The sequence below is a fragment of the Magnolia sinica genome, chromosome 1 (genome assembly GCF_029962835.1).
Source record: "Magnolia sinica isolate HGM2019 chromosome 1, MsV1, whole genome shotgun sequence".
NCBI classification, from domain to species: Eukaryota; Viridiplantae; Streptophyta; class Magnoliopsida; order Magnoliales; family Magnoliaceae; genus Magnolia; species Magnolia sinica.
Window position 1 is genome coordinate 22,337,170 of NC_080573.1, and position 17,516 is coordinate 22,354,685.

Sequence of the window (17,516 nt, forward strand, 5' to 3'; positions counted from 1 at the left end):
CATAACATCATCCTGCGGCATCCCACCATTTTAAGACCGATGCTCACAGATCATCTTACGTGAATAACCCATCTTCCTAAAAACATCAGTTGAATATAGGCCGTTCTTTTATTTCTCTTCTTAACCGTCGATCTTTGTAGCACAAATCGAAAGGCTAAGAATGTATTTTACTGAAATAGTTAAGATATAGTCAATCCACAGTGGGTAAAAATATATCAATGGTCTGGATCACAGAACCATGAGATCCGACTTGTAAGAATTCGAAATCCTGCGTCCGATTCGCAAATACGTGAGTGGCGTATCGTGTTATTACTCAAATAAATTCATAAAAAAATGCTGCCAAACCCACCTCACTAATGCTAAAAATTCACATCAGGCCGTCCAAACGCTCTCAATCCCAACTTCCCATTTCTCACGTACCCAAGATCAAACACCTTGCCTGCAGGAACGCCCTTCTCTTCCATTTCTCTACTGATTTCAAATCTCTTTTGCTATAATGGCGGATGAAGTAATCCTCTTGGGTTTCTGGACTAGCCCTTTTGGGATGCGAGCCAGAATCGCCTTGGCGGAGAAGGGGATCGAGTACGAATACAAGGAAGAAAACCTAGCAGACAAGAGCCTTCTCCTGCTGAAATCTAACCCCATTCACAAGAAAATCCCTGTTTTGATCCATGGTGAAAAAATCATTTGCGAATCTCTCACCATCGTCCAATACATCGATGAGGCGTGGAAGGGGAAATCACCGGTGCTGATGCCTGCAGATCCTTATGAGCGCGCGAATGCGAGGTTTTGGGCAGATTTCGTCGACAAGAAGGTGAGCTATGTGCTTGTATTTTGTGTTGATCTTTTTAGTTAAGTAAGCAATTCATTGATCGAACGGTTCGGATCGGTCAATGAGGCATTTTAAGTTGTGGCCTGTTGCTTGGACGGTTGGGATTGGTGATGGTTTCAAAACAGTTTCAGTGGCGAAAGCTCAAGTTCGTGTGGATATGCTTCCATGTCAGGTGATCATCATGGAGTGGCCCACCTTTTGTCAGAAGGTTCAATCTTGGTATCAGATCATCCAGTGCCAATAATATATACCGTGGGATTTCTGGTGGATTTTGAAATCCACTACATATGTAGGCCCTTTGTTGATGCATATGTTTTATCCACACCGTCCATCCATATGCAACCATTTTGAAATCCACTACACATATGGGTCCACCAAATTCAGGCTTCACTTAATACCGTGTTTTTCTTAAATGAAGAATTTGATCCCAAACATGGGATAAAAATACCATGGTATTTCCAGACATGCAATCATTGTGCAATAATAGTGTTAATTTCATCTAATGCAATTCCACAACATTTAATCCCAATGTACCAAACAAAGGGATTCGAATGCATCTTCCACATGTACAATCACTACAACCAAAAAGGCCTTTAGCCACTCTTGAAAACTGTGGTTAAAAAGGTTAAAAACCGATGCTAAAGCCTTTAGCCTCGGTTTTGACTCAGTTACCCAAAACGAGGCTGCAACCCCCATGGCTAAAGGCTTTAACCTCAGTTTTAGTAACCAAGTCTAAAAAGGTTTTATAGCCTCAGTTCTGCAACTGAAGCTAAAAGAGCCTTTTTAACTTTGGTTGCCTTGAAATGAGGCTAAATCCAAAATTTAAACTCAGTTTCCTCCAACCGTAGCTAAATCTATTTTTAACCTCGGTTCCCAACAACCAAGGCTAAAGCCTTTAGCCACGTAGGTTGCAGCTTCAGTTTGGATAACTAAGGAAAAGCTGAGGCTAAAATTTGGATTTAGCATCAATTACAAACTGCAGCTAAAAATGTTTAATTTTTTAAAAATACTTTTGTAAAAAACAATCACAAAACAATTGTAAAAACACAATACCAACAAAACAGTTAACAGTCTATTTAAAGTTTTCAAAACTACATTAAACTGTTACATAACATTAGCATTGGTTTCACAAATAACACTATGCACCAGGTTCTGCTTTCTGTTGCTTTCTTATGCAAGTTTGAGAGCTGCCTCTTGAATCTTCCTGACCATGTCTTGGGAGGAAGCTTCCCTCTGTAGAGATTTCCCTCTACTCCTAATTCAATGCCTTTTAATAGCTATCAGCAGGAATCATTTCCAGTTGCATGGGACAACACCTGGCCTTCTCTATAAACTGCTCTCCAAACTGTTTCCTTGCGCTCTAGCCTCATGTAACCCGAGAAGACCCGATTTATTTTGCTTAAGATCTTGAGTCACGACAAGGAAAGACATTGCCGAATATACCGCATACTCAGGATGCCCATTCCAATATGCAGAGAAATTAGGAGCTGATCCTGCCCCACCTCTACAAGTTAACCAATTTGCATTATTCCAGCTTGTTGAATTATAGATTTCTAAAAATATGGAAGGGGATTTCAGGCAGTGAACATGAACCACGGTTTAGAAAAACTAACAAAGGATTATCACAAAGCTTACCATGCATCACTCGGATCATCATCTTGATCAGTACAAAGATCAAGCCCAAATTCATTTTTACTAGGCAGACAAGAATCCTCAGAAGGCTTTTTCCAGATGACAGTGTTTCCATTGACAGTGATCATCTCATAACACAAGGCTTGTGCTAGAGCTTGGAGATAAGCCCATTGCTTTTCTTCTTGAAGCTTGACAGAGCCTGTTCTAGTTTTCCTATCACGTGTGAAAACCACATAAGGGTCTGAAAGCCCATCTGAATTACATACGCAAAATTCTCTCCTTCAATTAAAGCTTGTTAGTAACCATCCATCACCTTGTGCTTTGACTCCATGATCACTACCTACGGAAAAGTATTAAATGGATCGTCAAGTATCTTTGTTTTCCTTTGTCTATTTCATTGCCTTGTTTGGATAACTAAGATCATTTGATCATTGTAAATTTTTTTTTGTCGTGACTCATGGTCACTGTAGGATGGATTGATCCACATTTATAGCATGTGCATTGGAGATATATGATTATAGAATTGTCTAATATGCCAAGGGATTGAATACCCTAGTTGAACTACAATGACATTCAAACCTATCTAAATTTCAAAATATAAGAGTCAATCGCATTCGTACAGAATGTTTTATGGTGCATTAGGATGCACTATTGAATTGAATTGCAATTATGATTTTTAAATATTGGAAATAAATAAAGTGTAATTTCCTTTCTCAGTTCTTGTAATGTGGATCATGGGCTCCAAACAAATTGCAATTACATTATACTTTGAAGTTGGACTTGGAAAGAAAATGTGATTGCAATTTGAAGGGTACTTCCTCATCACGACTACTATGAAACATCATTAACTTTCGTCATTTACATCTGATAAAATTGATTTTCCAGAATTCAATTCACTTGTGAATTAAAATGCAGCCTTTGTCTTTACTTGGTGTAAAAATTTTCCACAACCTTAAAGTAAAGCGGGGATTCAAGTTGCCTGTCAAAGTGCAGCGAGTCAACTCATGTAGCACACATTTGAGATGACAGATGGCAGCTACTATGCCCCAAGAATTTTCTAGAGGGGACAAACTGATCCAAGTAATCCTTGGTATATTGGCTCGTGCAGTGAAACTTAACAATTTACCTATGAACAATTCCAACAGAGAAAATAACAGAAACAAACACTTGCAGCAGAGAAATCTGTGTACCATGAAATAAGGTGCATTCCCATTACTATTAAAAACAACCAAACCCTTTGTTACATTTGGAGAAAACATCAAGGGTGATTTGGGAATTTTATTGGTTCCCAATGAGCCCTGTTTCTTGGAAAATTAGTTTCATTAGATAAAAAACTAGAGTATAGCCGAAGCGAAACAGTGAAGGAAGATAACAATTACAAGAAGAGGAAATTGAAGAATAAATTGAAGCACATAATCAACAAAATTTTTATTCAAAAATCCATGACATAGAGTTCACTAAACCAAATGCATGTGATTTTAAGATAACAAAAATGTAATGGGCTAAGGACCAAGTAGGTATTTTACAATATCTATTAGGATAATACATCCATGTGAACTTCAATTATCTGACTGTATAGAACTTGAGGGTGCTGTTCCTAGCCCAGAATCTAGTGATTCCTTGATCCTTCAAGTCCTAACAAAATAATTAATCTTCAAAATCACATTGCCTAAGACATTGTTGTATAATTCCAGTATGTAACCAGTGTACACATTAATCATGCCTGTGATCTGATTTTGAATCAATAATGTGCATTTAATGTTGAATCATTCTTCACAATGTGAGATAGCGAACTGTTCAGAACTTGGGTTTGAGCATGGAAATACTAGGAAATAGTGTGTGAGAAATGCTAAGATTTGAATGCTGATGTTCATAACCTAGAAAATAACACCATACACAATGTGTGGAATCAAAAGAAGAGCTTAACAGAGATTGGAAAGGAAAGATAAATCATATTCTTTTGGAGGAAAAGAGGAAGAAACATGAGGTTAGATTTCTTACAAAAATGCAGTGAAAATGAGCAAGTCAAAGGACTAGAAACTCTAGAAATCCAAGTTTCTGTGCTGATTGAGCTCCGATCCGATAAAAAAAAATGGTAGATGTCTCCAAAGAAGAGAGGAAAAACTCAAATTCTGCGGATCCAATCTCACTGAAGCCAGCAACCCAAAGACCTCTCGATTCTTCTGCATAAACCTCTGAAGTGACAAACACAGAGCCTTGGAGATCTCTGACGGTCGAATCTGTCTCTATGAACAAAAAACAGAATAGATGTCTAGAAATTTTAGGAATTCGAAGAATAAAACTCCAAATTTCCATTTCTCCACCAAAATCAAAAGGAAAAGTGGCAGAAAACCAAGAAAGCCCTAGAATCAGAAGAGGAAACCCTAGGTAAGGGAAAGCCATCGATCCAGGCTGTGGGATCACCTATTTTAACAATACGTACCTTGATCAAGAGGGATATTCCGAAAGTTTGGTGAAGATCGTAGAAAGAGAGATGATTTGGTGGGGATGAATCAAGATCCGTGGGAGAAAAGCGAGCAGAGATAGAGACGCGGAGACGAGACGTGGAGATGATGAGTAATAGAGAAAGAAATGAGGAGATTTAGAACGGACGCGGATTTCCTGCGAAAGCCTTTTACAGGAATTTCCTGCGCAAGGATGTTGGGTGTGGCCCACTGCAATGTATGTGAGAAATCCATTCCTCCCATCAGTTTTGAGAGATCATTTTAGGACGTGAGACCAAAACTGAGGTGGATACAAAACTCAAGTGGTTCATACGAGAGGAAAAATTGGTGAAAGAAATTTCTACCGTTGAAACCTTCTTGGGATCCACCTTGATTTTTATATGCTATCCAAACTGTTTATAAGGTCATTCCCAATGGGACGAAGTCAAAACACCAAAAAGATAGCTTGATACAAAACTTTTATAGCCCTAAGAATACTTCAACGATGCTCACTCAATTCCCATTGTTTCCTCTTGTGTGGCCCACTTGAGTGTTGGATACGCCTCATTTTTCTATCGCATGTCCTAAAATAATCTCTCAAAACGATGGACGGGGTGGATTTCTCACATATATTGCAGTGGGCCCCACCCAACATCCTTGTGTAGGAATTTCGTGCTAAGGCTTTCACCGGAAATCGGTGTCCATTTAGAACTTCTTTTATACTTTTATTTTTATTTTTATTTTATTTTTCTATCAAATTTTTTTTTTTTTTTTTTTTAAATGTGTATGATGACCCACCAAACATGGTCACATGTACAGTGGGCTTTTGGCTCGCTATCAGGTAGACGTGCAGGAAAAAAAAAGATGGACAGTGAAAAAGATTGGCCATTGGCCTACATGTCTGGCCCACCTGATGAGTGGACAGGCTAGGCCACATCACATTTGAAGGGGCCACTTGCTAAATGGCTTAGATCCACCAATCTATACTTACTAACAATGATACCCACTGTTGAAACCTTCCTATGGCCCACGGTGATGTTGATAACATGTGCATGGCGGACCCCACCATTAAGATTACCTAGTACAAGTATTAGGTGAGTTTGTATGTCAGGTGGGCTACATCATTGAAATAATTGGATGGACAACGTCTAGTTCAATGTCCAAGTGTGGACATCTCAGTTTCCTAAGGTGGACTTTTATCCTCAATTCGTCACTAACTGAGGTGAAATGGTAGACTTTTAGCTTCGGTTCCTCACCAACTGAGGCAAAATAGTGAACTTTTAGCCTTAGTTGCTTACTAATCGAGGCAAAAAAAAAAAAGGAAAGGACTTTTAATCTCAATTCTTTGATAAAAGAGGCGAAAAGACATACTTTTAGCATTGTTTCTTTTGCAACCGAGGCAAAAAAAAAAAGAAGACTTCTAGCCTCAGTTACTTGACAACTGAAGCGAAAAAGTACACTTTTAGCATTGGTTTCCTAACAACTAAGGCTAAAAAGTAAACTTCTAACTTCTGTTTTTTTACTAGCTTAGGCAAAATGATAGACTTTTAACCTCAGTTTCTCACAAACTGAGGCGAAATAGTGGACTTTTAGCCTCAATTGGTTACTAACTGAGGCAAAAAATGGACTTTTAGTCTCAGTTCTTTGATAACCGAGGCGAAAAGACAGACTTTTAGCTTCGATTTTTTGCAAGCGAGAAAAAAAATGGATTTCTAGCCTCAATTCCTTTATAACTAAGGTGAAAAAGTGGGCTTTTAGCCTTGGTTTCTTAACAACTGAGGCTAAAAAGTAAACTTTTAACATCATTTTTTTACTAACTGAGGCAAAATGGTATACTTTTAATCTCGGTTTCTCACCAACTGAAGCGAAATTGTAAATTTTTAACCTCGATTTTTTACCAACAGACGCGAAATAATAGACTTTTAATCTCAGTTCCTTAGTAACCGAGGCAAAATAATAAACTTTTAGCCTTAGTTTCTTACCAACTGAGGCAAAATGGTAGACTTGTAGCCTCGGTTTCTCACCAACTAAGGCGAAATGGTACACTTTTAGTATCGATTTTTCACCAACCGAGACAAAATAATGAACTTTTATCCTCAATTTCTCACCTACTAAGGTAACATTATCAACTTTTAGCCTTAGTTTTTCACCAACTGAGGCAAAACGGTTGACTTTTCTCACCAACAAAGGCAAAAAAAATAGACTTTTAGCCTTGGGTTTTTCACCAACTGAGGTGAAATAACGGACTTTTAACGTCAATTCCTTTACAACCTAGGCAAAAAAGGAACTTTTAGCCTCGGCTCCTTTATAATTGAGGCTAAAAAACACATTTAACCTCCATTTTTTTTAACTGAGGCTAAAAAATTATTGCTAAAGGCTTATTTTTTGTAGTGAAAGATTGTCCTAAGTCTTAAAACTATGATTGCATAGGCTTACTGGGTTGGCCTGGGTCCAACCCTATACAAGACAATTTCCATTTTCAGCTCAAGTGTATTTTTGGGTCATTACAAAAAAAAAAGAAAAAAAAAAAGGCCTTTAGCCATAATTTTTTAGTCTCAGTTCAAAAAAAAAAAAGGCTAAATGTATTTTTTAGCTTCATTTGTAAAGGAATCGAGGTTAAAAGTTCATTTTTTGCCTTAAAAGTCTGCTATTTCGCTTCATTTGGTGAAAAACCGAGGCTAAAAGTTCATTTTTTTTGCCTTGGTTGGTGAGAAACTAATGTTAAAAGTCAACCATTTTGCCTTGGTGACAAACTGAGGCTAAAAGTCGATAATTTTACTTGAGTAGGTGAGAAATTGAGGATAAAAGTTCATTATTTTGCCTCGGTTGGTAAGAAATCGAGGCTAAAAGTATACCATTTCGCATCAGTTGGTAAGAAACCGAGGTTATAAGTCTACCATTTTGCCTCAGTTGGTAAGAAACTGAGGCTAAAACTCCACTATTTCGCCTCGGTTATTAAGGAACCAAAGTTAAAAGTGTATTATGTCGTGTCGGTTGGTGAAAATTCGAGATTAAAAGTTTACAATTTCGCCTCAATTGGTGAGAAACTAAGGTTAAAAGTCTACCATTTTGCCTTAGTAAAAAAAAGATGTTAAAAGTTTACTTTTTAGCCTCAGTTGTTGGGAAACTGAGGCTAAAAGTCCACTTTTTCGCCTCAGTTATAAAGGAATTGAGGCTAAAAGTTTTTTGTTTTTTTTTTTTTGCCTCACTTGCAAAAGAACCGAGGCTAAAAGTCTGTCTTTTTGCCTCGATTATCAAATAACTGAGATTAAAAGTCCATTTTTTGCCTCGGTTAGTAACCAATTGAAGCTAAAAGTCCACTATTTCACCTTAGTTGATGAGAAACCAAGGTTAAAAGTCTGTCACTTTGCCCAAGTTAGTAAAAAAACAAAAGTTAAAAATTTATTTTTTAGCTTCAGTTGTTAAGAAACCGAGGTTAAAAGTCCACTCTTTCGCCTCAGTTGTCAAGTAACTGAGGCTAGAAGTCCATTTTTTTTTTCTTGCCTCGGTTGCAAAAGAACCGAGGTTAAAAGTCCGTCTTTTCGCCTTGGTTATCAAAGAATTCGCTCTTATCATACTGAGTAAACTCAGTTGGGCCCCGCTTGAATGCATGTGGTCTATCTGCGTCGTCCATCCATTTTTCCATCTAATTTAAGGGGTTAAGCCCAAAATTGAAGCATTCCAAAGATCAAGTGGATCATACCACAGGAAACAGTGGGGATAATGATTTCTACCGTTGAAACCTTTCTAGGCCCCACTATGATGTTTATTTATCATCCAACCTGTTCATAAGATCATATAGACATGGATGAAGGGAAAACAGAAATATAAGCTTCATCTAAAACTTATGTGGCCCCAAGAATTTTTCAACGGTAGATGTTCAATTAAATCGTTTCCAGTGGTGTGGTCCAATTGAACATTCTATATGCTTCATTTTTGGGCTCAGGCCCTAAAATTATCTGGTAAAATGGATGGATGGAGTGGATCAGAGGTACATAAATCATGGTGGACCACATAAAGTTTACTCAATATGCTAAGTGTAGTGATGTACCCATACTAGCTAGGTTGGTGTACATCACCACATTTTGTAGACCCCACCATGCTATATGTGTTGTATCCACACTGTCCATCTATTTAGAGTGATCATTTTATGACATGAGCCAAAGAATGAGGCAGATCCAAAGCTCAAGTGGACCCCACAACAAAAAACATTGAGGATTGAATGCTTACCATTAAAAATTTCTTTGGCCACAGAAGTTGTCAATCAAGTTGATATTTGTATTTTACATAATTCCATGTCTGTATTAACAGGTTGGATCTCAAATAAACATCATGGTGGGCCCTAGGAACATTTCAATGGTCGGTGTCACTGTTGGTGGTGTGTGGTCCATCATGATGTATGTGTGTTATCCACACCATTCATCCATTAAGATATCTCATTTTAGGGCATGAGCCCAAAGTGTAGGCAGATAGCTCAAGTGGACCACACAAAATATGAAGTCATGGTGACATTGATATTTACCATTGAAGCTTTCCTATGGCCCACCATAATTCACGATTTGCTATACAATCTTTTCATAAGGTCGGATAGACTTGGATTAATAGGAAAACATAAATATTAACTTTAATCCAATTTTAGTGTGTTATTATATATTGCATGTATTTTTTACTTGAGTTGCGTATTGCATATTGGATTGTGTTCTATGGCCCCAACATGATGTATGTGTTTTATCCACGCCATTCATATGAGATTTGGATAATTCTCATTTTTAGGATCATTCCTTAAAATAATATGGTAAAATGGATGGGCGGCATGGATATACAACACATGCACCAAGGTGGGCCTTAACAAGTTTTAATATAATATTCTTTTACAGATAAAATATGTCGGGAGGAAGAGGAGGGAGCCAACCTGATAAAGGGTGGCAATATGGCCGGCCCACTCCCGATAATCGATTCGGGAGTATATGTAATTTATGTGGCCATGTATCAAGGAGTGAGGGGTAACCCGCTTAAAGGAGCATTTAACCCCGGGGGGGGGGGGGGTATCGCAATGTTGTGGATTACCATAAGTGCCCAAAGGATGTGTGAGAAGAGATGAGGGCCATATTGAAAAAAAAATGTGAAGACAAAAGATGAACGATATGCACGGGAGAGGGAGATTCGGGAAGAGCTGGGGCGGCCACCATATATAGGTGACGAGGATGTAGTGAATCTCGATGGCGATGATGATCCCGAGTATAGACATGTGGTTCAAGAGTCCATACGAGATTGGTGGGAGGGGGATCAACAGATGAGGTGGGACGAGTAGACCTAGATTTAAGGGGTCTATCCATGAGCGTGGTGGGGGGAGTGGAGCAGGTGGGAGTGTTAGGGGCGAGGGAGGGGAGAGTAGTAGGCGAGGAGGATTCTAGGGCATGGACAGGAGTAGTAGCATGCGGGTGCCAGATCTACCTTTAGATCTGAGTACGTACAAGGAGGCAGGAGGGACACAAAAGAAAATAAAGGACATGTTTAATGGAGAAGTTTATAGCAAAGTTTTTTATATACAATCAAATCCCCGCGAATGCCGCTGCAAGCCTGCACTTCAAAAATATGATAAGTGAAGTGTAGCGTGGGGGTGAGGGTGTGCAACTACCCACGCCCTTTGAGATCATGGGGAAGTATTTGGATTATGAACATGCAGAGATGAAGACATACGTCGATTCGTATAAGCAGTCATGAGAGATGTATGGCTGCATTGTCATGTGTGACGATTGGACCAGATCGACGAAGATGTTGGTCATAAATTTTATGGTCTATTGCAGGAGACGAGCGATGTTCCTAAAATCTGTCGATGCGAGTAATAAGATTAAAGATGCTAGCTATATTTACAAACTAATGCACAACGTCATGCAAGATGTTGGGAGGAGAAACATTGTGCAGTTTGTTACGGACGATGGGAGTGCATTTGTCAAGGCTATTCATAACAAGTATCATATGTATTGGACCCCCTGTGCAGCCCATTGCATCGATCTCATGCTGGAGGTGATCGGGGATAGGCCGTCGGTGAAGACCGTAATTACTGATGCACAGTTCATTACAAACTTCATATACAACCACACATGGTTATTAGCCGCAATGCGTGAGAGGTGCGGTGGAGATATAGTGCGCCTCGGGGCGACGCGGTTCGCCATAAATTATATCGCCTTAAGTAACTTCCTCAAACATATACATGGATTATGAGAGCTTTTCACCTCTCATGATTACGAAGAATGGAAAAGGAGGTTGACGAAAGTAACCTGGATAATTAAGGAGCTGGTGCTGAGAAATACATTCTGGGATCGCGTGCATAGTGTTGTGAGTATTCTAGAGCCCATTTATGTGGTGTTGAAGATGGTGGAAAATAAGACAAATCTGTTAATGGGGTCGCTGTATTTGTCCATATAGCTGATGAAAGAGGCTATCATGGCTAAAGCTCCCAACGCATATAAGTGGGTGCATGCAATGATAGACGACCGTTGGGAAATGACACTTTCTCCCCCACTACATCAGGCTGGTAAGTACTTATATGAATTTTTTCCTATATGCAATAATAAATGAGGGTTGTATTGATATGTAGATGTTGGTTTTCAGCGTATTTCTTGAATCTCAAATACCTCAACAGTTGGAAACTCTATGAGGATAATTAATTAAAGAGGGTTGTACATGAGGTGTACGATCATATATTCCTTGACTGTATGGGGAAAGGCACCTTTGGTAGTGAGGTAAATATGTTTCGCACTTATATTCTCCTTATCTTCATCTCAACCATTCCATACTTATCTTGGTTGCTATACGCCATCAACAAATTGTTAGATTTCGCGACATGGTTGGAATGTTTGGGTGCCATCCTACGGTGAAGTCAAGGAACACCATGATGGCATGTGAGTTACTGTGATAAGCATAAATTTCATATTATTTTGGAAAATCTAAAATAATGAAAGAATGTTATGATATGCACGCGAATGGTAGTCCATGTACGGGACTGACTGCGAGGTTTTACAGCGACTGACTATCCGTGTGCTTGCATAGACGATGTCCTTGTCACCCTGTGAAAGGAATTGGAGTACGTTCTCCCTCATCTACACAAATAAACATAATAGACTAAAGTATGAGAGACTTCAGAAGCTAGCGTATTGTTACTACAATATGAAGTTACGAAAGAGGTTGATCCGCATGGAAGGAAGAAGAAAAGCGCAGGAAGACCCATTGGACCTGATGACGGTCGGACAACATGCATATGTTGAGGATGAGGAGGATGACCCAGTTTACCAGTGGATTAGATTTGATGACTTGGATACCTCGGATGGGCGACTAGAGCCACATGTTGCGGCGGAAGCAGAGACACAAGGGATTGATGTTGACGCACATGTGGAGCAGCAGAGGTCTCCTGATGAGGCATTCGACCCATCGACGAGGAGTCTGGAGGGCAGCCCGTGACATTCACTATCACGAGGGACACGTGGCGGGGAAACATTGTCTGACATCGAGACTGAGTCAAAGAGTGATGCGGGGAATGGGTCCGGTGATGGTGATGACAGCGATAAGGGTGACGATGACTTTGATGACAATAACGATGATGATGATGATGATGGCGACGAAGATGGTGGCGGCGTGGGTGAGAGTCAGGATAGGAGGCCTTTTAGTCCTTTAACTGGGGAGGAGAATTTCGATCATGCCATGCAAGACCCTGACCATTGTTCTCATCCAAGAGAACCACTACCCCGTCTTATTTACAATAAGACATACACGCGTCAAAAGTTACTGAAGAAAAAGAAGACTCATAAACTTTCAGATTTTGAGGAATTGGTGGCAAAATGCATGAGGGACACAAGCGTTTGTGACAGGCGAGGTGACTCTAGATTTGGATCATGGACAAGGGAGGGGAGCTCGAGTTACATGCCACAACATGAATCTGAATCACAAATACAGGAGAGTAGCTCGAGTTCTATGTCATAGTATGGGCATGGATATGGACCTAGTGGATATGCGGTGAGTGACTCAAGCAGTTATGGGACATCATTTTTCAACTATGGTCAAGAGTTTTCTTCTGCATATGGGCAGGGATACAAGCAGCAGTGTGGATATGACCAACAATATGGATACCAAGGAGCTTCATATGTGCCCTTCCCAGATCCATATCAGTCACAGATTGTGACGATTACGCAGTACCCACGGATGGGCGTATTGATTCAGTTCGGAGAGGATGAGTACCAGCATTATGTCAGGGAGTATCTTAACCGGTACCACTCTACTTTGACCTGGGCACAATATTGTCGATTTGCGGAGCAATAGTGTTATTCCCAGCCCCGTCGAGATGGAGATGATGATTACGAGCTACCGCGCAACTCTATGTGGGTCTAGGCCACAACCAATCCCCACCGTTGATATGTATATTTCTCAATTTTTACTTCTTTTGCTTTTCAATGACTTGGTTGTGTTTTCATATATGTCTTTGATACATTTATAAATGTCATGTATTCAATTTAAATATAGTTGCATTAGTTTAGTTAAACATCGCATAGCTTAGGACCCTATACAAAGGAAATTTATTATGTGCACTTTTTTTTTTAATTTTTTTTAATTTTTTTTAATTTTTTTATAGATGTTATGATTTAAAAGTGTGTATCAATGACTTTTTTAACAATCCCTGAAGTTTCATTAAAAAATTCAACCATTTTTCCAATGTTTCCCCATGTTTCCCAAAAAGTGAGATAAATTACGTGATACAAATGATATATCCCGTGCAATAACCGATACGTATCTGTATCCCGAGGGTGCGATACATAGCGCGGTTGAACCAAATTCTTGAGAATCTGTAGAGGCATTTTGTAGCATCTAAATTTTCTTGATTTCTGTTCTTGTAAACATAATTTTAAAACCCTTTACAAGATTCTCCCATTTTTTTTGCAATAGTTTCTAAGGTCTGTTTTCTTTAGCCAATTCCTACGAAATCAGTAGGCTCTTTGTTAATATTTTGATTTTCTTGAAAATGGAATTTCAAAAATATTTACAAGATTCTGCTTCTTTTTCTTCTTTTTCTTCTTCTTCTTCTTTTTTTGAAATTTTTATGTATTGAGTATTAGTTGTTGATAAGCTCTGTTTTTATTCAAAATCAGTAGGTTCTTTCATTTGAATTTCTTTTTTATTTGCTCTTTTAAATTTGTTGCATACTGTTTGTTTGATTTCTTTTTGTGCAACATCTGGGGTATATCACGCTTTTGTTTGATCTCCCTTGATGTATGTCTATCTTCTTACAATTTTTATTGTTTGTATTTTATTTATTTTTGTGAAAGTTTTGATAAATCATTTGGGAGAATATACTAACAAGATGAGGAAGATCAAGGTTTGAAATCCTTCCATTCCCTTTGGATTTGGTTCTCGTACTGTTTAACTTTTAGCGCATGTTTGGATTCTCTGTTAAATTGAATTTCTATTGATTTTAATTTGCATGTTTGGATGCTCCGATGAATTGAATGTCTTTTCATTTAATTCATTATAGTTGGGTGGCATCATTTTAGTTCATAATGATAGTCAGACACCTAATTTCAATTCCATGCATTTCCAGTTGGTTTATCTTTTTGTGTTGTAGGTCGTGTTTGGAATAAAAACATTTCATTTTATAATGGACTGAGGCCCACAAGACCAACTAAACACTAAATTGAACAGCCAATGATCTATTTTAGAAAGTTCACCTTCTATTCTCGACGAAACGGTAGCTGGTTTCTATTTTTTATTTTTTATTTTTTATTTTTTGCAGTTTTGAGAGCCATCTCTGCAGATACAGCAACTATTTGATAATTCTGGTTGAAACATACATATTTAAACTGGGTTTGTTTAAACTATACCCACAATCTAGAAGGTTACAACTGCGTATACAACTTATTAGGAAAGATGCTTCGCAGTTTTAGTAGTATAAAATTCTAGATATTGTCATTTCCTTTTAGAGAATTTTGTTATTATCAACTTAGAAATAGATAGCAGAGACATATTATCTTTAGAAACTTTTGTTCGTATGCAACTTACAAAACAGATGGTGAACGCATACAAAGCAATGGGTTTTATTTTATTATTATTAATTATTTTTTTTTTAAAGAATTATTGCAATGGGTTTAATTTATGAGAAAAAAGAAAATTTGTCCCAGCATACCCTTGAGCATGTGTTGCATGATCTCTATATTACTAGATCTTCTGTTAGCATATGCTGCTAGACCTTTTGGTTCATACCAATAGTCCACTATTCTTCTTCTTCATTTTTTTTTTCCACTTGTTTGGTCTGTGCTGGAACTATTAGACAACCCTAGGCATCACTTATCTCTATTTATTTCAGATTTTTAGTCATTTATTTATTATTATCATCATTATTTTCTTCTCCGGTCACCTTGAAGGCCACTGATTGAAATTCAGGGTAGTCCAATCATCCAATAGGCCACACGAGGGGAAACAGTTTGGAGAGCAAGAAAAAGGTTTTGCTTCTGTCTTCTTCTCCTTTCTATTGAAACTTGACACCTATGGAGAGAACAATGTATGCTAAGATTGTTTACACACCGCAGGTATTATTGCTTCATCATGAGGTGGGGCAGGATCAGCTCCTAATATTCTCCGCATATTGGAATGGGCATCCTGAGTATGCAGTATATTCGGCAATGTCTTTCCTTGTCGTGACTTAAGATCTGCAGCAAAATAAGTCGGGTCTTCTCTGGTTACATGAGGCTGGAGCGCGGGGAAACAGTTTGGAGAGCAGTTTATAGAGAAGGCCAGGTGTTTTCCCATGCAACTGGAAATGATTCCTGCTGATAGCTATTAAAAGGCATTGAATTAGGAGTAGAGGGAAATTGCTAAGGAGGGAAAGCTTCCTCCCAAGACATGGTCAGAAAAATTCAAGAGGCACTCTCAAACATGCATAAGAAAGCATCAGAAAGCAGAACTTGGTGCTTAATGTTATTTGCGAAACCTATGCTAATGTTGTGTAACAATTTAATGTAGTTTTGAAAACTTTAAATAGACTTTTTACGAATGTTTTTTACAAAAAATAAATTTTTTAAAACATTTTTAGTCGCAGTTTGTAACTGATGCAAAATCCAAATTTTAGCCTCAGTTTTGCCTTAGTTATCCAAACTGAAGCTGCAACCTTCGCGGCTAAAGTCTTTAGCCTTAGTTGGAGGCAGCTGAGGTTAAATTTTTGGATTTAGCCTCATTTCGAGGCAACCGAAGTTAAAAGGCTCTTTTAGCTTCAGTTGAAGAGCTGAGGCTATAAAGCATTTTAGCCTTGGTTACTAAAACTGAGGTTAAAGCCTTTAGCCACGGGATTGCAGCCTCGCTTTGAGTAACTGAGGCAAAACTGAGGCTCAAGGCTTTAGCCTTGGTTTTTAACCTTTTAACCACAGTTTTCAAGAGAGGTTAAAGGCCTTTTTTGTTGTAGTGAATTTTAACCATGTGGTTCATTGCCATGTTACAGAGACTGCCAGTATTTAGTTACACAAGATAGAGAGTCTCACATGATATGAATGTTGCATTCCCTTTTGGCACAGATCTACGACTGCGGATCAAGGATATGGAAGAGCAAAGGAGAAGCACAGGAAGTAGCGAAGAAGGAATTCCTTGAGTGCTTGAAGCTGTTGGAAGGGGAGCTTGGAGAGAAGCCGTATTTCGGAGGCGAGAGCTTTGGGTACGTCGACGTGGTCTTTGCCCCCTACGCATGCTGGTTTCACACAGATTATGTGCACGGGAACTCCATCATTGAGGAAGAGTGCCCAAAGCTAATAGCATGGGTGAAGAGATGCATGGAGAAGGAGAGTGTCTCCAAGACCCTTCCAGACCCAGTCAAGTTGCATGAGTTTGTAGGAGGATTGAAGAAGAAATACGGAGTAGAGTAGGAAATGATGGAGGGTGAGTGATGTATTGGTCTCTGTTTTATGGCAATGTCCCTTTGCTATTGTTAGGTGGGGAATGTATTGGTCTCTGTTTTGTGGTAACATGTCATTGCTATTTACTTGTTAGCTTTGCATGAGTGTCTGTTTTGTGTTCATGTCCCGTTGTTATACTTTTGTGAGCTTTGTCTTGCATTTTTCATGCCTTGGGGTTGTGCTATGGCTATTGTCATTGCCTTGTATCTTTATCTCTACTATATATATGTGTGTGTGTGTGTGTGAGGCCAATAGTTTTTGACATTATAATCTTGCAGGAACTGGCATTGGAACTGGAAATGTAAACTCCTCAGTTCTACTGCGCAATGTACCATGAGCGTGGCCTACATCAAACTCATTGTCATTTCTTTTAAAATATTTGTAATTCGTACCCATCTCTTTTTTCCATGTAGCTTGCAGTGTTTGAGAGAGGAGACCGTGGAACAAAGGCTCTGTAAGTCCTACAATGATGATTGTGTGACATTAATTCCTGTACATCTGTTACATAGTTTCATGTTAGGATGTCAGTCCTCAGCCCAAAATTAGGTAGATTCTCTCTCTCTCTCTCTCTCTCTCTCTCTCTCTCTCTCTCTCTCTCTCTCTCTCTCTCTCTCTATAGATATCCATAAAAAAAGCAAGGTTATGTTAAGCAAGATTATGTTGAGTTTTAAGTGGTGGTAG

At 38.7% G+C, this 17,516-nt stretch overlaps 1 protein-coding gene and 2 long non-coding RNA genes across 3 annotated transcripts; 1 reads left to right on the top strand and 2 right to left on the bottom strand.

The window, feature by feature from the left end:
* Window positions 1-354: 354 nt before the first annotated feature.
* LOC131242883 (probable glutathione S-transferase) lies at window positions 355-17,001 on the top strand. Its single transcript, XM_058241836.1, has 2 exons — window positions 355-814; window positions 16,461-17,001. Exons 1-2 carry the CDS (start codon window positions 497-499, stop codon window positions 16,803-16,805), a joined length of 663 nt encoding a protein of 220 aa, XP_058097819.1. The 5' UTR covers window positions 355-496; the 3' UTR covers window positions 16,806-17,001.
* On the bottom strand, window positions 1,862-2,800 carry LOC131242910 (uncharacterized). Its single transcript, XR_009169764.1, has 2 exons — window positions 2,468-2,800; window positions 1,862-2,385 (listed from the first exon to the last, which is right to left on the bottom strand). It is a non-coding gene; the product is annotated as an uncharacterized LOC131242910 (long non-coding RNA).
* On the bottom strand, window positions 4,551-5,336 carry LOC131242919 (uncharacterized). Its single transcript, XR_009169765.1, has 2 exons — window positions 4,908-5,336; window positions 4,551-4,710 (listed from the first exon to the last, which is right to left on the bottom strand). It is a non-coding gene; the product is annotated as an uncharacterized LOC131242919 (long non-coding RNA).
* Window positions 17,002-17,516: the final 515 nt, after the last annotated feature.

Excerpts from the sequence above, each read along its gene's own strand:
- LOC131242883 (XM_058241836.1), top strand. The coding sequence starts at position 497 with ATGGCGGATGAAGTAATCCTCTTGGGTTTCTGGACTAGCCCTTTTGGG. Across the intron at positions 815-16,460 it reads CAGATTTCGTCGACAAGAAG|ATCTACGACTGCGGATCAAG; the intron begins GTGAGCTATGTG and ends CTTTTGGCACAG.